The sequence below is a fragment of the Rhinoderma darwinii genome, chromosome 10 (assembly GCF_050947455.1).
Source record: "Rhinoderma darwinii isolate aRhiDar2 chromosome 10, aRhiDar2.hap1, whole genome shotgun sequence".
Lineage (NCBI taxonomy): Eukaryota > Metazoa > Chordata > Amphibia > Anura > Rhinodermatidae > Rhinoderma > Rhinoderma darwinii.
Window position 1 is genome coordinate 31,318,998 of NC_134696.1, and position 27,475 is coordinate 31,346,472.

The window sequence follows — 27,475 nt, forward strand, 5'->3', positions numbered from 1 at the left end:
ATGAGTTTAATGAATGGAGCTCACCTTGGTGAGTTGTGCAATGTCGCCAGCACAACTTAACTTTGTAGCTTGTACACGCTTGTTCACACTGTGCTTGCCTCTGGAGCCATAACCGCATGGGGTGAATTCGTATCAGGAACTCCTCTCCTTGCGGTTTTGAAGTAATGCAGATTAGGAAGAAAAAGCTGCTCCTCTGAACGGGCGCTCAGGTGTGGATTGTACTGGTATCTTCACAAAATCGTCAGGGTGTATTTTCAACGATTTTATTATTAAAAAAAGAACAATATAAAATTAGATTGCTGCAACGCGTTTCAACCACGCACTGTGGTCTTCATCAGGCATATAAATTTGGTTACAATACATCATCTTATATACTTGTATCATATGCTTCACTTCCAGGTTAAACTGGCAAGGTGAAGGTTCATCATGGGCGTTTCAGCACAGGTGTGTGTATGTTTTTTCCTCAGACTGATTTTCTCTTAATTGCTATTTCTCCTCTTTTCTACCTTTTAACCAACTATTTTCTGCCAAATGGTAGATATTCTTAGCTTTAGTATAGAAGAAGATAAATTTCTTGTATATATATATATATATATATATATATATGTTTATATGCAGGTGACCGCATATTTCAAAAAAATCATCATTGTCCGCATATTCTCGCCGCTGACAGACAGTGTTAGTACTCTTAGTTTCTTTGATAATTGTGTTTATTCTTTTTGATAGTTTTGATGCTATCCTTTATTCTAACTAAGATAATTGTGTTACTTGTAAAAAATGCTTCTAGTTTCATTGCTGTTCGTTTGAATCTAATTGTCGGGAGCCAGACGCTCCTGTTTTTTATATATATATATATATATATATATATATATATATATATATATATTTGATTTTAAGAAGAGTTGCATGTGGTAAAGCAACCACATTGCTTTATGCTGCAAAATTGGGTAAAAAGCCCTCGCTCTAGTGAGCTCTCAGCATCCCCCCCTCCTTTATCCTGGCTAGTGCCGGGATAAACGAGGGGATTGAACAGTCTAACCTCCTACACTGTGTGTCGCCATTTTTTGAGCTAACACACAGTGTAGTAGGTTTACATACAGTAGTAAACACACACAAACACGAACATACATAGAAATCTCTTACCTGTTCCTGCCGCCGCGGCTCCCTCCGGCCCCTCCGCTCCGTCTGCTGCCGCTGGTCCAAGTGCACAAGTCCGGAAGCCGCGACCGGAAGTAGTAATCTTACTGTCCGGCCGCGACTTCCGGTCCACAAGAAAATGGCGCCGGACGGCGCGCATTTCAAATTGGACTGTGTGGGAGCGGCGCATGCGCCGTTCCCACACAGACGGCGTACATTGAAGTGGATGGAACGGGCCCCGTTCGCAGTCCCTATGGGACTGGAGCTGCCGTATTCCATGTCTGTATGTTTCGTTAATCGACACATACAGAAATGGAAAAAAAATGGCAGCCCCCATAGGGAAGAAAAAGTGTAAAAATAAGAAAAAGTAACACACAAACACACAAATTAATCCAAACGTTTTTAATAATGCACTAACATCTTTAACATATAAAAAAAAAAATTGTGGTAACACTGTTCCTTTAAGGCAGGGCTTAATAGGATAGCTTTTAGTTTTACACTGACAGACATAAGACACTGCACTACATAAGTAGTACAGTGTAAGCGATTAAATGCTCGCATGTTCAAGTCCCCTTGTGGGACTAATAAATGTTGTAAATAAACGTGCAATAAAAATATAATGAAAAAAAAACCTACACATAATTGGTATCAGCAAATCCGTAGCGACCTGAACTATAAAATGATCCCCTTATTTATCCCACACTGAATTCCATGAAGCCAAAATTACTGTTTTTTGTTTACTCCACCTCCCAATAAACTGAATAAAATATGATCAAAACGTCAAATCAACCACAAAATAGTACCAATGAAAATTAGAACTTGGCCTGCAAAAAATAAGCCCCGTACAGCTCTGTTGACGAAAAATAAAAAAGTTATGGCTCTTGGAAACTGGCGACACAAAACCAAATCATTTTCTTTAAGTGTTTTTATTGTGCAAAAGTAGTAAAAGATAAAAAAAAGATACATATTTGATATCGTCATAAACATAACGACCCTTAGAATAAAGCTATCATGTAATTTATACCACATAGTGAACGCTGTAAGGGTATGTGCACACGTAGTGACCAAAAACGTCTGAAAATCCAGAGCTGTTTTCAAGGGAAAACAGACCCTGCATTTCAGACGTTTTTTGACCAACTCGCATTTTTCGCTGCGTTTTTCACGTCCGTTTTTGGAGCTGTTTTCATTGGAGTCTATGAGAAAACAGCTCCAAAAACGTCCAAAGAAGTGTCCTGCACTTCTTTTGACGAGGCTGTATTTTTACGCGTCGTCGTTTGACAGCTGTCAAACGACGACGCGTAAATAACAGGTCGTCTGCACAGTACGTCGGCAAACCCATTCAAATGAATGGGCAGATGTTTGCCGACGTATTGTAGCCCTATTTTCAGACGTAAAACGAGGCATAATACGCCTCGTTTACGTCTGAAAATAGGTCGTGTGAACCCAGCCTAAAGCCGAAACCCAAAAAACAATAGCGGAATCACTGTTTTTTTCCATTTCAATAGATTATATGTACCCCAAAATTGTGCCAATAAAAAAATACAACTCCCCCTGGAATAAACAAGCCCTCTTACGGGTTATGTTGACAGAAAAATACCCACCGATTAAAGGGCAATATTCGCAAGGGGCATGTGCCCCATGTGCTGGGTGCCAAGGGGGTTGACAACAAACCACTTTACCTTGGACAGAATATTTAGACACAGGGCTAGAAGTAGCAAACAGGGCCTGTGCCCTGGGTGAAGAAAAGCCTAGCTACAGCTCTGCCCAATACTTTGTATGGTAACAAAAGTATTAACTTTTCTTATAGCACATAAAAGGACCAGCCGACATTTTATAGGTTATTAACTCAGGACCAAATGGTGATAGATTATATGTATTTTATAGATATACAGAACCATAATACGGCACACATAAAAGGGCGTAAGAAGATAGGCCCGGGCCCGATACCTCCCGCTCGTTCCTCAGCTGATCGCTTGTTGGCAGCACATCTGGCTGTGTAAACGGGGGACGTGCTGCTGAAATTATGCAAAATGTATCAGGGCGAACGATCGTATTAACGATCATTCCACCCTATACCTGCGATCAATTGCAATAAAGCAAACAAGTGCCGAACGACAAGCTTAAATCTTCGATCGGTGCTCGTTACTTAAATGAATGGACCCTTAGTGTCTCCATGTAAACATACAATTTAGAATCTAAAGGGAAAACTGGTATGCACAAAAGTAGAGGTTAAATCCGACCAAGGCAACAGATTTCTATGTTCTCTTTGAGCTTGCCTGGGTTTAGTCTGTGTGCTCTACTTTTCTTACATATTCCCCTACAAAAACGGTCTCTAGCATTTGTATGAAAAGTGAGGACAGGGACTAGTGCAAGAACATACTCAGAATATGTAAATTATATTTATAAACTATAATTATTAAGAAGTTTGTGTACCTCTGTAACAGACATACAGTACACTCTCAATGAACTCATTACTCAAATGCCTTATTTTTGGATGCAATTTCAAAATTGGGAGACTTTGATGCATTCACCTCAATTTTCTAATTGCACTGCAAAAAAGACTTCTGCAATTAAAAAGTACAATCATTGGAATATTATAAACATCCCCCTCTTTCTTTTTCCAAAAAGGTTCATTTCTCTGAGCTTTACAAAACCTGTCAGCTGTGGCTACAAAGAAAGAGAGTTCAACACATGAGGAATGTGCTCTAAATAGGAGTGTATTTTAGAGAGGATATGCACTCCAGCCAACTGTCTATAATTTGCAACCAGTGTCTCTTCACATCAGTTTCAAAGTGTTGTCAATGGGACACACCATTTATACAGCAGCTCCACTACTAAATCGCTGCTTCAGCAACTTCCATCCATCAGTTTAGAATAAAGGTAACTCACTAATCCATGGTTTGTTGGCTTTTCGCTGACTTAAAGGGAACCGGTCACTCGGTTTGGAGCCGCTAAACCACCCGAATGTCATTATACAACCGGGGTAAAGTGTTCCAAAGCTTTCAAAACCAGACATTTAGGCCCCATGCACACGACCGTGCCTGTAATCACGACTCGTAATTACGGGCATGGCCGGGCACGGGCAGCCGGCCGTTTTTCCGGGCCGTGCTCCCATTATAAAGTATAGTAGCACGGCCCGTAAAAGAAAAAAATAGAACATGTTCTATCTTTTTCAACGGCACGGGCACCTTCCCATAAGAAAACGGGAAGGTACCCGTTGCCAATAGAAGTCTATGAGCTCGTTATTACGGGTCGTAATTACGACCCGTAATAACGGGAGTTTTTTTGTTCGTGTGCATGAGGCCTCAGGAAATAGTTAGTAAAATAACTTACAAGTTTAGCTTCGTTCACATCTTGCATCAGGGTTCCGTTCTGACATTCCGTCAGAACAGAACCCTGACTGAGACGAACGGAGACCATAGGTTTCCGTTTGCATCACCGTTGATTTCAATGGTGACGGATCCGATGCAAATGGTTTCCGTTTGTGTCAGTTGTGCAAGGGTTCTGTCATTTTGACGGAATTAATACCGTAGCTGAGGACAGTACACGGAGCTTTTATGCCTGTAAAAACGGCGGACACCAAGAAGGAATCCAAACGGACCCCATTAAAGTCAATAGAGTCTGTCGAGTGCCGTTGGAGTCTGGAACCTGTAGCCATCATACGCAAAAGATAATTGTCGGCCGCAATGCAGTTGTTTGTATGGACGATAGCAAGAGAAAAGACTAAACTAGACTTTTTTTTTTTTTTTTTTTTAAACGGACTCCCTGGGGCTTGTGAATTCAGCCGATCATGCCACACACATGTAGTTTCGGCTGACCATGGACTCAATTTTTTAAACGATCAATTACGTTCATTTTTCAAACCACGGTCGACTGAAATGGCCAAAACCAGCCACTTCAACTGCCTTTTATCTCATGTGTATGGGCAGGTGTCGTCCAACCGCTGGGAGTCCCGATGATCGCTAGGCTGTCCTCATTCATATTAGATTGTCCACAAATCTCGCAAAATCCGCAGCAATTTAATTTTTAATTTAACCAACTATATGTTTAGGCCATGTTTACGCGGCTGATTTTCATGCTTATTTCTGTGCGAAAAACACGTTTTATGCGCCGAGATACATGTGAAAACCGTCTACAAACAGCGTTTTATTGATTTTAATGGAAAACCGCCCTGTTATTCATTATTTACCATGCACGGAATTGAAAACCGTGTCGCGGAAAAAAAAAGTGACATGCCTGAATGGAGCTAATCTGTGTGGAGATTCTCAGCAGGTAAAACTTCAAATCTGCAGCAGAAATCCGAAGATCACGCTCAGATTTCTGTCGTGGATTCGCAGCCAAAGGCACATCGGATTTTTCCACTTAAAAAATATGCTGTGTGAACATGGCCTTAGGGAAGAAGCAGATTTAGGACTTATATACATATTATGGCTCTATTTTGTTCAGAGTCAGAATAGGTCTTACATTCTAGTAGATGGCGCCTCTACTATACCCCTGTATGCCTCCAATTTCCTACGGTGGCATATGGAGTTTTTTTTTTTATCAGATTATGTATAAATCAGACAGAAAGATATTGTGGCATGCTCCTGACGGAGCATATAGGATAGCACACAGTGGCCGTGTGGCTCTATACAAGGGAGCTGTATGGCCTCGGCGCAGTGTACATGAGGCCTATGGCTGAACTGGAGGATGTCAGGATGTGTCTGATGGTTATAGTGCCCACAGTGTTGTAGACATCAGAACGCCAGTTTACAGACATGGTATCCATAATAACCCAATGGATATCGAATCATTGCTGCCTAAATTTATATTTGCTGTCTTAAAACTTGTTCATGACTGATATTTGTCAAGGTTCTTCGGCTTGTCCTTGGCTTTTTTAAAGAGGCTCTGTCACCACATTATAAGTGCCCTATATTGTACATGATGTGATCAGCGCTGTAATGTAGATTGATCATTTTTGACGGAGTTATGGCCTATTTTAGCTTTATGCTAATGAGTTTCTTAATGGACAACTGGGCGTGTTTTACTTTTAGACCAAGTGGGCGTTGTACAGAGGAGTGTATGACGCTGACCAATCAGTGACCAATCAGCGTCATACACTTCTCCCCATTCATTTACCCAGCACATAGTAATCTTAGTAGATCACTATGTGCAGCCACATACACACACATTAACGTTACTCAAGTGTCCTGACAGTGAATATACATCACGACCAGCCAGGACGGGATGTCTATTCACAATCCTGACACTTCGGTAACGTTTGTGTGAGATTTACAGCAAAGCAAGCGTTTTTTCTCTGTAAACTGGCATTTAAAACGAGATTACGCTTGCTGTGCTGTAATCACACACAAACTAAGTGGTCAGGATTCTGAATAGACATCACGTCCTGGCTGGAGGTAATGTATATTCATTGTCAGGACACTGCAGTAATGTTAGTGTGTGTGTATGTGCTGTGAAAATGAATGGAGAGAAGTGTATGACGCTGATTGGTCACTGATTGGTCAGCGTTATACACTCCTCTGTACAACGCCCAGTTGGTCATATAGTAAAACACGCCCAGTTGTCCATTGAGAAACTCATTAGCATAAATCTAAAATAGGTCATAACTCCGTCAAAAATGATTGTTTTTCTAAATAAATAAACACTGCTGTAATCTACATTACAGCGCCGATCACATCATGTGCAAGATGGGGCACTTATAATGTGGTGACAGAGCCTCTTCAAGTTGTCCTGAAGTTTTTAAATTCACCAACCTTTAAACACAAATTTTAACTTGCAGTCTTTTACGGGCAGATATCCTGCCCGTTAAACGTGTGCGAATCGGCACTCATTTGCTCCATTCAAACGGGGCTATGATCGCAAGTGTGAGGACAAACGACTGTTAATACGATCGTTTTGTCCCCATACATTTGCATCTTGTTGGCAGCACATTACCTTCTTTAGACGGGGAGATGTACTGCCAACAAGCAAACATTTTATTGGCTGCATAAAAGATGCGATTAATCGATGAACGAGCGTTTGCCCTGTTTGCTTTATTGGCGCATTGTATTAAAAGGGTTATCCGGGAAGCGTACATTTTTTTCTTAGGGTCTGCAAATGAAATAAAGAAAACAATAAAGCAATACTTACCTATCCTTGTCCCCGGCGATGCCGCGCTGACGCTCCGGCTGCAGTCCCGGTGGTTGTTTACATGGAGCGGCCATATGTAGTATTTCTGGCATTATGACAGAAATATGATTCGTCACCAGAGAGCCCCTCTGATTGGCTGCAGCGGCTATATGCTACGTGCATGTAAACAATAACCGGGAGTGGGTACTGGATCGCCGGGTACAAGGAAAGGTAAGTAGGTAAGTATTGCTTTTTTGTTTTATTTATTTCATTTGCAGCCCCTAAAAAAAAAAAATCACTTGCCGGAAAACCTCTTTAAAGGTTTTAGCCGCCATTTGACACTATGGGGAGATTGACTAAGCAAAATGTGCCACAATTCTGGCACAAATTGCGCTACAAAAGCGTTGTACATGGCTCACGCCAAATTTATTATGCGTTTTAGATACTTTTTGCACCTTCCTAGAAAAGTGTCTAGGTAGAGGTATGGGTGCTGTGTGACACTGCATGGGCAACTCTTTATGTATACAGAATATTGAAAAATAGGCCTAAGCACCCAACCCAACACCCAAGCAAAATAATAACGTAAGATATGCAAATTATGTGTATTGCTTTCCATTTTATATATGCTTTGTTTTTACGATATACACTGCCCGTGGAGAAGATTCGCACATTAGACATCCAGATAGTACGTACGTCACTAGCCCCCACACCACGAGTGCTCCTCGCACGTACAGCGTCGTCTACCTGTGAGTGACAACTCCATCTTGTCTCCACTTCCTAACTGCCTCGGCAAGGTCGCGTGAGCGCCTTCTAGCCAATCACGTTCAGCTGGGGAAACTCCAGGGGGGGGGGGGGGGCTTGTGACGGTCGATAAGGGGGCGGGTCCCTGCGCGACGCTCTGGACTATAAAGGCCGAGCGCTGCTGTAGTTTCTTCTCCTTTCTCTTAGCCGAAAAGCAGAGACCAAGCAGCAGAGGTGAGTGCAGGTGCTGCAAAGAGCCTTCGCCGCTTTAGAAGTTAAGATATGTCTTGATATTCCACCTTAAATTATGGGGTCTAATTTGTGCAATCCTTATTTGGTCAAGTGTAATTAAATTTAGTACGTGGCTACTTATTCTGTATGGTCGCTATTGCGGAGTGTCACATGACCTGGTTCAGGTTGTGCAACTTAATAACTATTGCAAATGATCTGTATTGATTCTTGTATGCCCGTTCTGTTACCCTCAGTGCTGGGCAGTGATGCCATGCAGTAGATGTTGCCCTGATCTGCATCTTCAATGCAATGGTGATTTACATCTGTAGAGATCGGTGCCCATAGCAACTAACCTGCACTACCATATTGATGCAAAATTACCACCTGTGCCCTAGTAGTCTGGACCAAGTGTATTCTTCATGTATACCCGGTGTAGGTGCCACTACAGTGTATATATTCCAGGAATGTAGGACTTGTGGCTCCTGTATGGTATTCCCATGACAGATGGTGGTCTCAGCTGCTACTGGCTAGAAATAGAAGCCTGCATGCATAGGGTGGGATTCTAAGTGTTCAGCATTAACCCTTGTTGTTGCCAATATACCCATTCACTTGAGTTGCAAGGTGGAGGCCTGTTACACCATTAATTGCTTGGCCCTGACCGTTCCTGTGTTCTCGTTCAATCTACAGAAAAACGACTCGCCCTGCCCTGATCGCATTCTTACAATCTAAAGCGGTTCTTAGGTTTCCTCCTTCCTTGCAGAGGTGGCTAGTGTATTCAGAGGTGGCAAAGGAACTGAGTCATCCCCTTAAAATGGATGGTGTCTCACTGCGCAATGTTCTCTCCCCCCCCCTGTTGCTTGTACCCTAAGGGATAATTAGCACTTCGTCAGCATTAAAGGGGTTAACATGGACCGATCAATCTGATCTTTCCTCAGTGTGACTTGTTGCTTGGCTTCTGTGGCACTGATGGGTGTGGTAGGTTTGCCGTTAGATATTAATGGCTGTCACATTTATTTGCACGCTCACCTGCGCACATGCTGCCTGAATGGAAGCAGATCAGACTTTATCCTGTAAAGATGCCTTTTGCAAAGCACTAATTTACTGCAGGCATCCCGTAGTGTTATATAAGGCCACGTCCAATGCCCTTACATAAGAGTTAATGCAATATTTCATTGACCTTTACTGCTTCATCCAGTAGGATAAATCTTAGATAGGAAATTTTTAGTGCTTTTCGAATCTGGTTGCTAAAATGCTCTTTTCCGTTGAGCTACTATAATGCCCCGTGATGTAATTCGGTACAGTGTATCCGGGGGTGGGGGTAGTCCTTTTTCTTACTGCCAGGCCTTGACGTGTTCTGCTCATGAGTAACTGCACGTCTACAAAGCAGCCATCTTTTTATACATGAGCACTTCTGCTCATTGAATCCCTACTTCTCCGCAGCTCTGATGTCAGGTCCTACCCCTGCAAGAAAAGAAGTACAGTAATGACTAATAATCCTGCCCGTCTCTACGGAAATGATGACATCTTCATGCTTGCATGAGATAGTTTTAGTCCTATAGGCAAATATGACTTGCAGTCATGATGGGGTTAAATGCAGACTGGCTAGCTCTCCCTGGATTAGTATGAATGTGGCTGCCGGCTCTAGATGTCCAATGGAGTCCTGCTTCTTTACAAGTGGGTCATTGGTGATCTGACTGCTAAGCGGTGAATGTTTTGCTAGAACTGCGCCCTTTAACTTGAACCTTTGTCCTGTCAGAGAAAAACAATGAGACTGTAGGAAGCTGCTATCTGGTCTGTTGTGTTCATTGCGGTCATAGGACCTATAAATTCAGCGGACCTCGCAGAATCGCTCTACTCCTGGCTTCCAAAGCTGGTTCTTTAGTGAGATTGTCTTGTTTATGTAGCGCCAATATATTCCAGTGCTGCACGCGGATAGAAATGAACCTCAGTCCTTGTCTACGTTAGGGGTTCACATACAAATTTTCTTATCGCACATTCAAACGTCAATTTGCTTCCTATGACGTTAAGTTTAGCTGTAATTCCGGTCTACGATATGTTCCCTATAGATTTTTATTTTGGCTTGATCAGGGTTTTTTTTTTTTCTCAAGTGAAGACCAGTAGTGGATTAAAATAAGGGAGATGGTATCTGTCCTTAAGGCTTGGGCTACATGGCGACTTGGTTGTGTGGCCAAAGATCGCTGTGTTGCATTACAGGTAATGAAAGTCAATGTGGCCACGCTGCAATCTGTGGGTTGCTGTGACCCAATAGTTCTGATTTTATTGCCATAGTCGGGTGTGGCAATCAGCGGGTTGCAACGTGGCCCAATTGGTCTTCATTACCTGTGATGTGGACAGGGCGACACATCGGTCTTTGGTTGTGACCCATGTGTGGGCCAAAGTAGCAGTGTAGCCCTAGCCTAAGGCCTCATGCACACGGCCATAGCACACAAGATGTTCATTTATTTCAATGGGGCCAGACCGCACTTGCAGACTGTAAAATGACTTGTCCTGAGTTTTTGCAGTCCGCGATTGCGGTTTGTGTAAACCAGTTGTGTGCGTGGGCCCATAGAAATGAATGGGTCTGCAATTCATCTGCGTGTTTGTGGACGAATTGTGGATCTGTGTGCATGAGGCCTTATACGCCCTCACTTTATGATCCACACTTAGTTTTGACCTCAAAATCGGAATAAAATACCTGCACGTGTGAATACATCCAAAGGCCGGCCTGGTGCATCTGCTCCTAGATATGTCTAAAACAAATTCCGCACATGGTGGGCTTTCTCCCTCCCCACACGGTGCATGCCTGCTTGTGAAGATGGAGCATGCTTCTGAACAATATCATTTTTATGTTCATAAATCGTACCTTATGCAACTGGGATTCCATGATCCTATTTTATCAGACTGCAGTCTGTCTTAAAAGTGGTCATCGGCCTTCATAAAAATGATTGCAGAAAACTGACAGCTGCCTCAGCCCCCCCCCCCCCCCCCCAAACACCAAAATAGCTATACGTGCTTTTAATGCGGATAGAAGGCTGACTTTTCTATCGGATGTCCCACTGTTTCTGACACTTAACAAATGAAGCTTGGATTATATGGTAATGACATTTAGCTCTATAGGATGTAAAATGACCTTGAAAATGGTATGACCTAGGCAGGTTTCTGAGCATGCCCTGATGCTACGTGATGCGTAATGTGGTAGTGAATGGAGGAGCCTGTTGTGTGCAGCCTCCTTTTCTGGCCGGTTTTTCATTGATCGGCCTCCGCAGCACCCATGAACAAGCTGCTAAACCTCAAACCTGCTTTGACACCTCCAAAAAACATTTATTTTGTGATGAGAACTAGTACCAGCTTGTTGCGAAAGGGTTAACCTGAATTGCAGCATTTCTGCCGTTCTGGAGGAGGCGCAGCACAGACCAGGAAGGCGTATCAAGGGCATATCATATAACATACACATAGCTGAGCACTGCTACATCGGGATGACCTATCTGAGCGTATGATGACTCAACAGCTCCCTTTATGTACAACCCCATTATCGGACCAGGGAGCCTAAACTGCTATTGGGGCTTCATGACCTTGGGAAAACCTCACATCCGCTCTCAAAGCCAGCCCTCAAAAGGAAGTATTAACCCCCTCTGCTCTGGTGTACGTCATTTGATCCATGGCTAATGGTGAAATACTAGAATTGAGAACCTGTATCTTACATTCTTTCTTTTAATAAAAGTCTAAATGTATTGTAAGACAAGCTTGCAAAATGTATGTGTTTTTGTTTTTTGGAGCCCTGGTGTATAATACAGACAAATGCAGGACTTCAGTGCTCTTGATTTATCAACTACCCCCCCCCCCCCCCCCCCCCGGTAATGCAGGATCAAACCTTATTCAGTACATGTATATCTATATATCTCCCTATATAATGTACAGCAATCTTGGGTTCTCTGGTATTATAGCCCTGCTCTATTGAAGTTAATGTGGCTGAGCTGTGATACCGCTCAAGACCTGTGGACAGATGTGGTGCTGTCTTTGGAAGATAGTGGCCATGTTTGTTCTAAACCCCCTGTAAACTATAGAATGCATGCAACTGTATATAAAAAAAAATGCTGGCCTGTCCTGTTGGGGAGATGCACATTAGAATCTGTAACACAATTACCATGCCTCTTCTAAGCTGCCTATAAGTGACCGCATTTGGTAAGATTGCTTCCATATCTGCTGGTGAAATGATGAGGGACTTCAATTACAAGTGGCATTTCATCTGACAGATGGGCTTTCCATATAGCCATACGGGATGCAATCAACCCACCTTCCTACATTTTACTGGGGCAAGGACAGATATATTGCAGCACATCTTGGCATATAACTTATTTTTTTTGCCTAGTGTTAAAGTTTCTATGGCTTTGCACTATATGTAATCTTAATCTCTAATACTTTGCTTTTCTAACCAACAGCACCATGTCCATTCTCAAGATTCATGCTAGAGAGATCTTTGACTCCCGTGGTAACCCCACTGTGGAGGTAGACCTGTATACAGCAAAAGGTGGGTTACTGGCGCTTCTACAGCCTCTCCTAAGCCACAAGTTCTTCTTTTGGTGGTACGATTTTATATAACCTTTAAATATTTCACAGAAACTTGAACTGGAGAGAAGTGGAAATCAGTTGGTGCCAACCCCATGTGCATTACTGGACCTAGCAGAGATGGGGCTCCATAGCAAGGATCAAAATAGCCTCCTCACTATGAAGTGGGCTTTGCCACCCAGGACAGTAGTGCATTGTGTGTGCCACCTCCACATGCTTTCTATGACCATCTGGCCAATTCCTCTTGTTTGCTAACAATGCAAGTCCTTAAGAGGCAACCTGAGTGACAAAGATGGAGCCCCAACTCTCTGCCCGGCCACATGGGCTGCCCATGTGACAATTCGGGCAACCTATCTGAAGCCTGATATGGTGGTTAAAATATAGACTGCCATTGTAAAATGCACAGGTATATGATCCGCAAGTCCAAACAAAGATTTACTTGGATGTTAAATGATGGTCCGTCTATCACTGATTAGGTCTTCCTGTCCCTGCATTCATTTGACTTAATTTATCAGTGCTTCATTTGTTGATTGGCTTGGAAGCTGTAATCCTGCCAGGACAGCTGGACGTGGGGTGGCAAAGCAACCAAGAAATTCCTTGAAAGTGTTTAACATATGCACCGTATTAAATGTCTCTCCCCCTGATGTCGTCAGGTTAAAATAAACTTGTTAGTTCCTATTTCTTTGTCATTGTCATTTTTACCACTGCTTTTTAGACTATGCTGGCAGATATGCCACATGTTTAATCTGCAGCTGTCAAATGATTAGCAAGACAAAAAAAGATTGCAATTCTGATCCTAAGTATGACTCTTCAATGTGAGCCTATCTTGTTGCATGCCTGCCAATCTAAAGATCACATGTAGACTTTGGCCAAAACTTAATCTGTCGCAACTTTTTGCTTGGCAGGTCTTTTCCGTGCTGCAGTACCAAGTGGCGCCTCCACCGGTATCTATGAGGCACTTGAGCTCCGTGACAATGATAAAACCCGTTACTTGGGAAAGGGTAAGTTTCTACTTTTGCTTGGTTTCAAGTCCCTCCTCTCTAGGTTGACATTGAACATGTGTTGAGAGCAAGAACAATTACCCCAAATCTATCATTGGTCTGGAGCAAAGTGGGATAGTGGTCTCTATATCCATGTCAATGCTTGCATTCCCCTTGGACTCCTTCTCTGATCTCTCTTCTTGGAACTCTGCATTGTGCCATTTTTGTTCCTCCTGGAAATATATGAACATTTTCAACTTAATATAAAGATCTAGCAGAAATAAATTACCTAATGCAGAGCTCTTAGAAAAAATATTAACAGATTCTACCTGATCTGACAAGTGTTCTAATACTTTACAACAGGGATGCAAGTTAGTAAAGCAGTGTACACATTTTTATATATATTTTTTTGTAATGGCGGGGTAGGGAGACAGACGAGCCCTAATCTACCCGCCACTCAGTCCCTGCCTACTTGCAACGGCCCGTCCTAGGCGACGGCGTACAACTGGGCGACGGTCCCTACGCTCACTACGTGCACGACAGACAAGGGTACACAGAAGCTAGGAGAACGGGGCAGTTGCCCACGGCAACACCGTGAGCAACAAGAGTAGTGAACGAGCAGAGTCAAACCAGGAGTGTACGAGGTACCAAACGCAGAGCAGGAGAGTAGTCAGTAAGCCAAGGGTCTATATGGAGCAGAGGACAAAAGTACAAGCAGCAGCAGCAGAGCCAGGAAACGGACAATCACAGGCACTGGAGGAGCAGGAAGTGAAGGTATAAATAGACAGGGGGTGGGAGCTAGCTCCGTCTGGCCAGGCTGTGATAGGCTCTCCCACTCAGCCTCCCAGCCTGATTGGTAGAAGGAGGGGTCAATCGACCAGACTTGGGAGCAGGTGCAGACTGACTAACCACGGGCGTCGACACAGAAGCTGTGTCTGGCAGATCCTTTACATTTTTTTTTCAAAAATTCCAATGGCAAGTTGTAATGTTAAAGCAAAACAAAAATAATATCTCTCAGACTAGGAACCTGCCTGATTAGCTGTTATGAATGACTGAGGAATGTTAAGGTCATTAATTCTTTAAATCTTTAGCTAGTCACATGTGCCAGGTTTGCCATAGACCAAACCGACACGTTTAATACAGGATCCATGGCAGAAATCCAGGGCTGACCACAGCTGTGGATGTGCCGCAGATCTGTTCCATTCAATGGGGCTAAACCACCAGTTTTTCTGTGCAGGCATAAGTAGCATGCTACTTATTTGCACAGCAGTATTTGCTTTCTAGTAAGACCTTGGTCGACTACAAGGCCTAGTTCACACAGTGCAGATTTTGCATGTATTTTTTTTTTTTTAAGGCAAAACCAGAAATAGAAGAAATGTATAAAGGAGGGCCTTAAAGAGCCTCTTCTCCTAGATCCAATTCTGTTTTTAAGCTTTAAAAAAAATGCATGCAAAACCTGTAGCAAATCTGCAATGTGTGAATAAGGCCTAAATGGATATTGTTAATCTGGATGTACATTTCTTCACCTGTCTTTATCCCTTGCTCTCAGGTGTGAGCAGAGCTGTGAAATATGTAAACGAGTTTCTGGGACCTGCTTTATGCACCCAGGTAATGGGAGCCCGTGCCTTGCACTCCTCCCAATGCATGGGGTTTGACTAACTACTGAGATGGTGTTCCTAGATGGCCAACTCCTGCTTGTGTTAGAAGTTCATGTAATCTGGCAGACCAGAACACTGAGGCCTTCAACAGGAGATGTCCGTCTAGGAACGTCTCTGGTGCATGCCCGTGTGATCATGCAGTGATTGAATGTGCTTGTCCCTTCCAGGTGTCTCTAAAGCCGTTGAGCACATCAATAATACCATTGCTCCAGCACTGGTTGGAAAGGTATGGGTTCTTGTTTTTGACTAACTGGCTGCTCACCTCTTATGCTCTTATTCTTCTGCTTTTGATGTCCTTCCAAAGTTGGTCTTACTTGAGGTCTGTTTCTTTTAGAGTATTGTGCTTGTTGATTTTGTCTGCGTTCAGTAGTCAAACCTAAGTTTACGAAGCCTAAATTCTGCAAAATGGAGCACTTTCACTATACACTGAGGCTGGGTGCATTTACTTTTTTTGGTACTTGAGATCACACCACCTCATGTTACAGCTTTCCCTTGCCAGCAGGTGTATGAGAGGGGCATAGCTGTTCCTCCTGTTGGGGGAAGAACTAATGTGTTTTCCTGATTCAGTGGGGGTTGGGGCAGGTCAACTTTAGGCACTTGCTGAAGTTGGATATTTTTTTAAATGGGCAACCAGTCTATGGGCAGAGCAGTGTGCTTTGATGGAGAAGAAATTGTGTTGAGGTATTAATTCCACTGACTCTTAAAAGAGCAGATTTATCAAGCATTGAAACGTTCAGCACTTCTTCTGCAACATTTCCCAAATCGCATCTTCATGTTTGAGTGGACAGCCAGATGGATGCTGTATTGTAGGGCCTTCACACCCCACTGCTTCCTAAACTGCCTGCAATGTAGATTGAATTATAACCCCAATGGATGATCAGATTGTAAATAGACTAGATATGGACATAGGCAACTATGACAAGTTATGACACTGGCAAAACAGGTCATTGTGTGCAGTAAAGTTAACACTTTTTGTTCTTTACACACTTATAGCTATATAAATGTATAGGTGACTCTTGTCTACCAGTATGGGAGCACCTGCAATAAACAACATCTATACTATAAGTTGACACTGCTGTAGGCAATGTGGGAGCAGACATAAACTATACAGCAGCAGCAGGTGTTGGTGGAGACACATGTTACATGATCTCAAGGCTGATGAGCAGGCAGATACTTGTACAAAAGCAGCTAGATGGACATCTGCAAGAGAAGGGCTCATGTGCACTGGCACGGAGCATGTATGGAAGTACACCGGCTCTATCAGACTTCATATGTACAAAGGTATTCTACCCTACAAGCATTGCTTCTAGGGGAGAATCTCCATACACGTGGAGTCAGAAGTTTGTTTTGTACAGAAGCCTGTGTTCCTCAGAGTACTGTATAGAGCTATCTAAAAAAAATAAAATTATATATATATGCGCTGTAACATGGCAGTGTGCCTGAGCCCTGATCATATGTATTTGTGGCCCCTGTCTGTTTCATGTTTGGTTTTGGGTGCAAACTAGATGATCCTTTTAGATTGCTGTGGAGAAAATAATGATCACCTGTAAACTCCAATACGTCTGGTAATTCAGACAGGTCATTTCTTCGTGAGCTTTGTGTACTAAACTTGCCTGTTTTCTTACAGAGTTTAAGCGTTGTGGAGCAGGAAAAGATCGACAAACTGATGCTTGACATGGATGGAACTGAGAACAAGTGTAAGTATATGCTGTACATGTCAATTCAAAAAAATAAGAGTAAGTCACTACCTTCACTTGTGGCACCACAGGATTGTGCTTGCTGGGATTTGTGGTCCAATAACCTTTAGTCGATGGTGCTCGTGGAAGAAGGGCATGAGCAGATGCACAGCACAAAGAAAATAGACTGCACGGCACTCGCTGCTTTCCAAAGGTGGTTTTAATTCCATGCACAGAGGCGGACATAAGACGGACAAGACAACTAGCCTACAGCCGTTTCACTTCCTCCAGATGCTTTCTCAAGGCCTTTCTATGTTCATTGAATTAAAAGCACCTTTGGAAAGCGGTGAGGGCCGTGCAGTCTTTTCTTTCTGCTGTGTATATTCTGTACATTTTGTGCAGCCTTCATTGACTCCATTCATAAAATATTTACTCTGCTTCACTATGGATACGGTTGCTACTGACACATTATGGATACAGTAATACTATATGGAGGTAGTGCAAGTGTTTAGTATCCTGTTGTAGTTTCTCAACAAAAGGCCATTGAAACCTCTACAAATAGTTTTCAGCTATATTTGGGAGGGGGCAAACGTGCCGTAGCCCTGAGGTCTGAATCTTAGTTTTTCCATATGGATGTTTGGTTACATTCTGCAGTGTTGACTTTCAGCTGTTAGTCAGTTATATTGGGAAGCTTCTAAAAAAATACTGATTTGTAGGCAATGGGATATTAATTCACCTACAGGGGGTGTTAGTAAAATTAACAAAACCGTTTGTAATGCGAAGGTCTGCGTACTATGCACAGACCAACATGACTGTCACGTGAATAAATGGTTGTCTACCAGACATGAGATACAAACTGGTCAAAACACAATCCTAGTCTAGAGAACTGTATAGGAAATGCTATCAAACACGTGGTATAACTTGCAGATTCTAGGTCACTGCTTTAGTCTAAAAAAATAAAATAAAAATAGTGCCACGGGTCCACGTTGTGCTCTTGCAACTCCACTTCATTCGCTAAAATGGATTTGATCTGCAATATAAGACCCAACCCATGGACAGGTGGGGGTGCTTTATTTGGTAGAAAGCAGCCATGTTTTTTCTAATCCTGGATAACCCATTTAAGTATATCAACTCTTGTTTCTTTGTAGCAAAGTTTGGTGCCAATGCCATCCTGGGAGTGTCTCTGGCAGTGTGCAAGGCTGGTGCTTCTGAAAAAGGAGTGCCCCTGTACCGTCACATTGCTGACCTGGCTGGGAACGCAGAAGTCATTCTTCCTGTCCCTGTAAGTTGCACCACACTCCAGCTTCAGTTACTTGTGCAGCTAACTGTTTTGTAGTTGTTTCCTTCGCTGTTAATGGCAAGTACTCCAGATACAGATGTTGGCATGCTTAGACTATGAACTGACCACTTCTTCTTTTCCACAGGCATTCAATGTGATCAATGGTGGATCTCATGCCGGCAACAAGTTGGCTATGCAAGAGTTTATGATCTTGCCCGTTGGCGCCTCTTCCTTCAAGGAGGCCATGCGCATTGGTGCAGAGGTTTATCACAATCTAAAGAATGTCATCAAGAGCAAATATGGCCAGGATGCCACAAATGTTGGCGATGAAGGTGGCTTTGCTCCTAACATCCTTGAGAATAAGGAAGGCAAGTATTCGCTAATGGGTTTCTACACTGAACAAGCCTCAAATAAAAGGATGGTTCAATAAGTTCTAATCTTCCAAATGTTTTAGACATCTTCCATGTTGCCTCATTACAGATCTGCAATGAGGCACCCATGACAATCTATACACGTACCTTACCTCCAATTTCATACAGACTCATTCAAATTGCAGCATATTACATATTTTACTACCAAATTGGATATATTCTCCCTTTGATTCAAGGAGAGAATACAATGTCACATGGAGGCCTTAAGCTATGTTCACACGTTTAACAAACAGCTGAAAATACGGAGCTGGTTTCCCTTGAAAACGGCCTCTGATTTTCAACCATTTTTTTTGCTGAGTTTTCTTTTTTTATAGCTGTCTTTTGGAGCGGTTTCTATTGAGTCAATGAAACTGCTCGTAGTGACATGCACCTTTTTACGATGCATTTTTTTTACATGGCAGTTTTTAAAAACTGCTGCATAAACAATGCGCCATGGGAATGGAACACCGTTTTTCAATTTAAATCAATGGGCAGGTGTTTTGAGGTGTTCAGCCCCCGCTTCTTTTGCCATTTTTCAGGGTGTTTACAGCTGAAAATGGGTCGTGTGAACATATCCTTAAACGTAGAGATGTTTTGTGATGGCTTAAAGGTTTGGTATATTATGAAAGACCCCAGTAGCTGGCAGGTCAGAAACTGCAATAGAAAAGACTAAAGTGCCTGAGGCACAAGAAAACCCATTTTCCCAGCTACCAACAAAATTGAAATTAACTTTTAATATTGTATTTCTAAAAAGTCCAGGAGGGACAAAGAGCACACACAGTTAAAATTAGCTAAAGACCAACGGCAAAGCGCTCTGTGAGATTACTGCCGTAAGAGGCAGAATTCAGTAGATAATTCCGATCAGGGACAGGAACGCTAAGTCAGCAGCTGCAGACTGCCTGACAGTGCAGGTGGCACAGTATAGCAGTGTATTAGAGATGAAAGCCAGTGGATCGTAGCAGTTAAAATTATAGGTATAGCCCCCCCGACATGTTTCGTTGTCAACACAACGTCTTCAGGGGATAACAACGGGGCTATTAGGCTTAAAGGTTTGGACATCTGAAGGTGGAGGTTTTAAAACATTGACATCCGAAATGGAGGTTAATTAATCTCTTCCAAGGAATAAGCTAGTCTAGAACATTTCACTGGTAAACATATCTGCAGCCGTTATGTTACTGTAACTGTATACAGCATGTAGACTTGCTGTAGGAATATTGCAGCTCTAAATATAGTGATACTCTGCTGTGCAGGCCGCCGGAGGTCATGGAATGTTAAGTGAATGAGCAGCTCCGGTGCTGCAGAGTTGTATGACATTAGTGGCACATCCATGCTTTTCACGTAGCACTGCCCCGGTGACCACATAGTGTTGCAGTCTTCTTAATACTGACTTCTGTGAATCAAATGCCTCTGCACAAATTGTTCTCTAATGCTGTTTATGCCGACATATAATTAAATGGTTAACTTGGCTCCCTAGGCTTGTCCTTGCGCTTGGTATTTGCTGTCTGACCTGATACTACTTCCCTCTCTCAAACAGCTCTGGAACTTCTAAAGACTGCTATTAACAAGGCTGGATACCCAGATAAGATTGTGATTGGGATGGATGTGGCAGCTTCTGAGTTTTACCGTGATGGAAAGTACGACTTGGACTTCAAATCACCAGATGACCCAAGCCGATACATCTCCCCAGACAAGCTGGCTGACCTGTACAAGAGCTTTGTTAAGGACTACCCAGGTACTTCTAGTGGAATACTGGGATTTATAATTGGTTTAACAAGTAATTTGTCTTGCACCTTATGTATCAATTTGGTTAGAAGAAAAATTATTTATAATTTTTTTTTTTCCCCCAGTGGTCTCCATTGAAGATCCATTTGACCAGGATGATTGGGCTGCATGGTCCAAGTTCACTGGCAGTGTAGGGATCCAGGTAGTTGGTGATGACTTGACTGTGACCAACCCCAAGAGAATTGAGAAGGCAGTCAGCGATAAGGCCTGCAACTGTCTTCTTCTAAAGGTCAACCAGATTGGCTCAGTTACAGAGTCTCTGCAGGCGTAAGTAAAATACCTGAATCAAAATCTAACAATCCGATCTTAAAAACTTGGGCATACTGGGCTGGTCTTGTCACCAGACACAAGCCTTTTACTTGGCCACGAGAGGTGTTATATACTGTACCACAAATGATCTCCTTTTATACAAGGATAGATGGGCTATATAATAGGCCTTCACCCATATCCTATACCACACTAATATATTAATTTTCTAAAATTTGCTAGTGGGCTATTCCTTATTAGGACTATAGTTTGTCTAGAGCTGCAATACCTGGCACAGCCTAATCTATGAAATGGTAAAGGAGCTTCTGGGGGCTGACTCGCAGCGATCACACTTTATGACCTAGCCCAAGTTCAGTAGCCTGTTTTCAGACTTTCTTTCTCTGCAGATGCAAGCTGGCTCAAACCAATGGCTGGGGAGTAATGGTCAGCCATCGATCTGGGGAGACTGAAGACACCTTCATTGCTGATCTTGTGGTTGGTCTCTGTACTGGACAGGTAAAAAATAATTAAAGGATGGGTGTGTGGGGGTAGTATTTGGGTTTTCTTTAAAGCTAATCCAGATTTATTTTTAATTTAGATAAAAACTGGTGCTCCATGTAGATCTGAGAGACTTGCAAAATACAACCAACTGCTCAGGTCAGTGTCTAAAATACTTCTACATTTTCCTTGAGTCAGTAGATGTCCAAACGTGGGTGTGGTGCATTACCGCACATGAACTGTTCCTTTAAAAACTGGGTAAGAGTGAAGCAAGTGTTAACTGTTAACCCAACACCAGAACATCACTAGTTGGGTTTAGTCATCTAGCTTCTTTAAACTCTTATTTGGTATTGTAAATTATACATGGTTTGTAAGGTTGTTTGTGTGCCAATGTAACATCCTACTAAATCATCAATTGACTGTAAATCTGTTAGGAATCTAATCAGAGTAGGGATAACAAATCAGAGCAATGTCATCTTACTTGGGTATGAAAGATTTTAAGCCTAAAAGATGAACCGAAAATGAATGTTTGTTCCAATATGTAAAACAAATTTGTGTATAAAGGGACATAAAAAAATCTGCTTTGTGTCAACTATCCACATTGTATACAAAGTGTCGCTACTTAATAACCAAGCACCTGCACAAGTTGATCCAGAATGGGAGCCTATCCATTAATACATGGATGTACTAGTTAAATAAACAGCAAATGCAGATGTTTGTCTATTCCATTAAGTGCCAGAGTAACCGCATAACCAGTTAACAATCTATCTCCATGTACAAAGTCCACTCTCTGGTTGATTATTCTATGTAGTCTAGGTTTTAATATAAAGTTTTCAGGTATCTTTTGGATTTATTTAATTGGCGTTCCACTTGTATATTTAAGGGGTTTTCCCATTTTGGGCATTTATGGCATATTCACAGGATATGCCAAATGTCTGTGGGTCTCACCTCTGGGACCCAGACCTCTAACAGCACTACCTAAACCCCGTTCTACCTGGTTTAGCTCCTGACCACTTCCTGGTGAGGGGTATGGGAGTTATGTAAACCATTTAGCTAATCTGTCCCTCCTGATAACCTAACAAAAGTGGCCAGGAGGCAGCTGGAGCCAAGCACTGTAGAACAGAGGTTTAGGGGGCCTCGTTCTGGAGATGGGTACAGGTCCCAGAGGAGTATGTCCTATGGGTAATCTCCCACCCCTTTAAGTTATCTATGCCAAGCTTTCATATGCACGCTTATTGCACTCACTCTTAAAACCGTAACCACTGGACATGCAAGACTAACTACTTTTTGCCTTTACCATGCAGAATTGAAGAGGAGTTGGGATCAAAGGCTCGTTTTGCAGGCAAAAACTTCAGGAAGCCAGTCTTCAACTAAGAAGTATCAGAGCACTTAACCATCTTTATGTAGTCACTGTACACCTAGAGGAGTCTGCAGGAGCTGGCTTAACCCTTCACTGCTGTAGTGGCCTGTCTCACCACAAGCCCCTGCAGCAATGACTGTATTGTACACCTATGAGCCTCCTCACAATCCTGCAGTTTCTGACCTTCCAATGCCAGAAGCTTTGCTGCTTATTAGGATGATTCCTTGTCTGTCACTCTCGGTGCCTGCATGTTGTCTGTGTTTTTCTATTGTGGCTGTGGTCCTGATCACTTCAACCCTGTCTAAATAGTATGTTATCTTGTGTTCTATTTGGAGGCTAGTTTAACGGTTCATGTGCAGAGTCAAGAGAATGTAGTTGTATGGAGAGGTAATAAACTCTTTTGGAGGCGACTGGTTTTTGTTTTTATTCTTTATCCATCCACAAACCTGCATAGCGGCACACGTCTAGCATTGTACAGGTAGCCATTGTGTGAATTCTCACGATTAAGGTGTCATGCACACAACCATAGTTTTGCAGCTGAATACTATCCGCAATTGCGGATAGTATAGAAAACATTCTTTCCTATGGCTAATGCACACGACTGGTTTCCACAGTCCATGCATTGCCCGGGCCACAAAAGACATGTCATTATATGGTCCACAATTGCAGTCTAGGCCCGTTGAAATGAATAAACATTGTATGTGCACGGTCTGATTGCGGACAGCACACGGATGACTCCATTGCCTGTCCACGCCATAATCAGACTGTGTGCAGGAGGCCTATTAGGAAAAAGAACTAGCCTACTGCTGTCCAGGATTAGAAAAATTATAGTAGTGCATCCAAAAAAGTGCCACCCCAGTCCACAGGTTGTGTGTGGTGTTGCAGTTCTTTTCCATTCACTTCAATAAAACTGAGTTGCAATTTTAGCCACAAACCATTTACAGGTGTTTGCACTGGTTGGAAGAAAACAGCTGTGTTTCTCTAATCTTGGACCACCATTTGAAGAGTTTAGTGGACACTGCCTGTGAACTTGGGGTATCTGCCACAGTCTGTGTGTGCCTGAAAGATGCATCCAGTATCACTGGCCCCAACAACCTCCTTTTAATCCTTACCGTGGTTCAATGTAGAAATCATAACTCCCATATGCCAGTGTTCACCAAATCATAGATCTGGACTACTATCTTATTAGCCACTACAAATTACCTTGGATTGTGGAAGATTTTTTAATGCAGGGACTTGCAAACCATTTTAGGGAAAGTGTGTAGTGGCCACCTTTGTGCCAAAAAGTACAAATGTCAGTGTTTAAATGAAACCGTCCTTAAAGCAACTGTATCTAGTCATCTAAGCGACCTGCCGAGGGCCGCGTAGAATGGCGTAGACGCTGAGCCTGACACTATATGCTTATCTAAAGTGATTCAGTAATTTAATGTAAAATGCTTTGTGCCAGGACTCAAAGGAAGCCCCTGGCCATACACTGACCTCTCCTCCTGTATAAGTTTGTATATAGGGGCATGATGTCAATACACTCCATTCTGCTTCTAGTCAGATTTCTGACCTGTAACCTATGCTGCCATTAGTGTGGCATAGAACCTGACCCACTGTACAAGCTTAAAGGGCTTGAACGAGATTAGTGAAAACATGACTCATATCTTTGAGAACTGGCACCACACCTGGCCATGAGCTCTCTGGTATTGCTGCTCAGCTCCATTTAAGTATATACAATTGCAATACCACGCACAACCTGTGGACAGATGTGGTGCTGTTTCTAGAAGAAAGCAGCCTTGTGTATTTTTATTTTGGTTAAATGTCTTGTAACCGCTGTAACCTACGTTTTATTTATGTTTAGACTATTCTATTACGAAGTAGTGAATACTTTAAGAGCTTAAAGCATGGAATCAGAATTTGGAAAAAAACGAGGCCATTTCCATCCATTCTCTACACAAACCACTTGTGGTTTTAAGCAAGTGTCAAATGCAAACCTAAAATTTCTACATTCAGTGTTGTGCATCTTAAAAGGAACACTCCAGGCAAAAATTGATTGCGTATTCTGCCTAGTGCAGCGCCTCAGGGGTTTGGTTTATGGCTTCCATTTCTCTCAATACGCTTTCAAAGCTGAGATACTAGTAGACAGTTTATCTTTCAGCTTGGTCTTTAGGTGCAAGCCCAGACCTAGATAGTTCTCTAGATGTGTTAACCCAGGGCACAAAATGTACTGGAATGAAGAAAAAGTGGGTGAGATGAGCCCAGATAATGTGGTGGTTTTTAATGTTCAACACGGCGCTGATGCGGATTGTGATACCATCCAGTCAGATGGGCAAAGGTTAGAGAAATGACAATACAACAGAATAACCCACAGTAACTAAATTCATTCTCCAATAGCATGTCATGACAGTATAAAGACTGAGCTAGTGCATGGCCAAAACAGACCTAGTTTTTTGCTACAGTATTTATATCGTATAGTGAACTATGAAATGGTGTCCCATATAGATGCATCTACATAACTTGCATGTGTATAATGTGAGCAGTTTATACAGTTGGAGTGTTCACAGTGCCACATTTACAGAAAAGTTCACTTTCCCTCCTGATATATTCCAGCGATCCTGTTGTAGGCAGGACATAGACTATACATGAAAGATCCCATAACCAGATCCAATCTATAACCTACATATGTTGACTTGTAGGCTGGTGCTCCCAGGGGTCTTCGACCCTGTTCACACAGTTTTTGTCACGGAAGCTGCACCGCGAAACTACTCAAACTGCCCGAAATTGCCTCCCATTGATTTCAATGGGAGTTGGATGAGGTTTTTTTTTTTTACCACGAGTAAAAAAAAAAAAAAGTTGCGGTAAAAAGCGTCATAACCCATCTTGAGGTGGTTTCCGACTCCAACCCCATTTCAATCAGTCAGAGAAAAAAAAACCACTGTGTTTTGACATGTTTTTGCAGGAAGCATTTCCTCCTGCAAAAAAAACTCCGTGTGAACACAGCCTTAATATTCGCTTGCTTTGAGGAAAGCAGTGTATGTATATATTTGTATAATATATATATATATACACACACACACACACACACACACACACACACACACACACAACCCACCCATGACTGAGGCACACGGCCATGCCTGTAATCACGGCCCACGACTGCGTGCTGTCCTCCCATACAAAGCATGGGAGCACGGCCTGTAAAAATCAGTCAGACATGCGCCATAATTCCCGGCATGGTGCTATGGCACGGACACCCTTCTGTAGCGATACAGAAAGGTGTCTGTGGCCAATAGAACCAAGCGTGTCCGTAATTGTAGACTGTTGTGGTCTGCAATTCCGGAGTTTTTTGCGGGGCTTCTTTTTTTACAGTTTGCATGGGGCCTGAGATTGGGCTGTGAAAAATGGTCTGTCTCAGCTGGAGTCCCTGGCCTGACCACGGTACAGGTGAACAGGACTCTTGGCATAGACTTTTTATAATGCGAAGAGTCTCTGCCTCCCCACAGAACTGCTGTTATGCATTTTGTTCAGTATGGAACAGTGGTTCTGTGGGGGAGGCAGAGACTCCTGGTATTAGAAATGTCTATGATGCCAAGGGTCCTGTTCACCTGTACCGCAGTCGGGCAAGGAAATCATGCTCACAAATGGAGAGGTTTTCACGGCCCAATCTGTCGTGTGCGGTTTTGTAGCCGCAGAGTGGGTGAGAGTTGAACAACCAAGCACAAGCTGAGGAAAGAATCTGCAGCGCAAACACAGGTAAATTGCATAAAATCTGTAGCATGTCAACTTATCTTACTTAGATATTTTTTTAGCCTGTGTGCAGGAGACCTAAGGCTTAATTCACACCTGCGTTAGGGCTCCGTTCATGGGTTCTGTCGGAGCTTTCAGTTAGGGGTACCCATGAATGGACTCTATAGGTTTCCATTTGCGTCACCATTTATTTCAATGGTGAGGGGTCCGGTGCAAATTGCTTTCGTTTGTCACTTGTGTAAGGGTGTTGTTGTTTTGACAGAATGAATAGCGCAGTAAACTACAGTATGGTGACAAATGAAAGCCATTTGCACCGGACCAGTCACTATTGAAAGCAAAGGATGTAACCACTATCACATACAAATGTATTCCTGTTATTGTATGACGTATTTTGTTATTTGAAAAAAAAATATTTAAATCTGTAAAAATGTTTTCAGAAAAAAAAGCAAAGGTTTCAGTTTGGATTCAGTTCACGGGTTCCCCTGATGGAAAACCATGAATGGAGCCCTGACGCAGATGTGAATGAAGCCTAAGACGTGTAACTTTTTTTTTTTAATTCGGCCTCATCGTATGTTTACATGAGTAGCATCAAAATGGAGCTTATTATTTTTTTTTAAATACATTAGAAACTGAAGGTAATGACTCCTGTACTGTAATTGTACCCTTATTCACATGACCAAATGGCTGCAGCCATAGACTGCTATGGGACCATATGTATTTTATATTAAGTGGGCATATCTATTAACAGCTCCCATTAATGTCTGAGATTCAAACTCTTCTTCAGTCATCCAAAAGAAACAATTCTTAAAATGTAACAAATTGCAAAATGGATAAATCCAGCATTTATTTTTTTTGTGCTCCAAATGATCTGATGGGAAGCTGGCATTTGTGAGCATCAATATTTTTCAGTCCCATCCATTTAAAAAAAAATATAAAATCTGGATAGTACAAATTCCTGTTTGTCCCATAGAAATAAAAAAAGATCCATTGTGATCCACAATCTTCCAGCTGAACATGCAAGTATAAACCAGCCTCAGGCATCAGTTTGGATCAGTTGTAATAAGGAATGTA

At 42.5% G+C, this 27,475-nt stretch overlaps 1 protein-coding gene and 1 long non-coding RNA gene across 3 annotated transcripts in view; one reads left to right on the top strand and one right to left on the bottom strand.

The window, feature by feature from the left end:
• Positions 1-8,070, bottom strand: part of LOC142661945 (uncharacterized) — a 60,086-nt gene extending 52,016 nt beyond the window's left edge. For both annotated transcript variants that reach the window (XR_012850841.1, XR_012850842.1), the window contains exons 1-2: positions 7,939-8,070; positions 25-228 (exon numbers count right to left, since the gene is read on the bottom strand). This is a non-coding gene — a long non-coding RNA (uncharacterized LOC142661945). The remainder of the gene's footprint in view (positions 1-24; positions 229-7,938) is intronic.
• A 46-nt stretch (positions 8,071-8,116) lies between these two features.
• On the top strand, positions 8,117-23,082 carry ENO1 (enolase 1). The gene is made up of 12 exons (XM_075839690.1): positions 8,117-8,220; positions 12,657-12,745; positions 13,689-13,784; positions 15,589-15,647; positions 17,049-17,118; positions 18,246-18,379; positions 18,522-18,744; positions 20,321-20,518; positions 20,634-20,835; positions 21,222-21,330; positions 21,413-21,471; positions 22,617-23,082. The coding sequence occupies exons 2-12, from the start codon at positions 12,661-12,663 to the stop codon at positions 22,684-22,686; spliced, it is 1,305 nt and encodes a 434-aa protein (XP_075695805.1). The 5' UTR covers positions 8,117-8,220; positions 12,657-12,660; the 3' UTR covers positions 22,687-23,082.
• Positions 23,083-27,475: the final 4,393 nt, after the last annotated feature.

What these genes read in the sequence shown, in the direction of transcription:
- ENO1 (XM_075839690.1), top strand. Translation starts at nt 12,661, where the DNA reads ATGTCCATTCTCAAGATTCATGCTAGAGAGATCTTTGACTCCCGTGGT. An exon ending in GTTACAGAGTCTCTGCAGGC is followed by an intron (nt 20,836 to 21,221) that starts GTAAGTAAAATA and finishes CTTTCTCTGCAG; the next exon opens with ATGCAAGCTGGCTCAAACCA. An exon ending in AAATACAACCAACTGCTCAG is followed by an intron (nt 21,472 to 22,616) that starts GTCAGTGTCTAA and finishes TTTACCATGCAG; the next exon opens with AATTGAAGAGGAGTTGGGAT.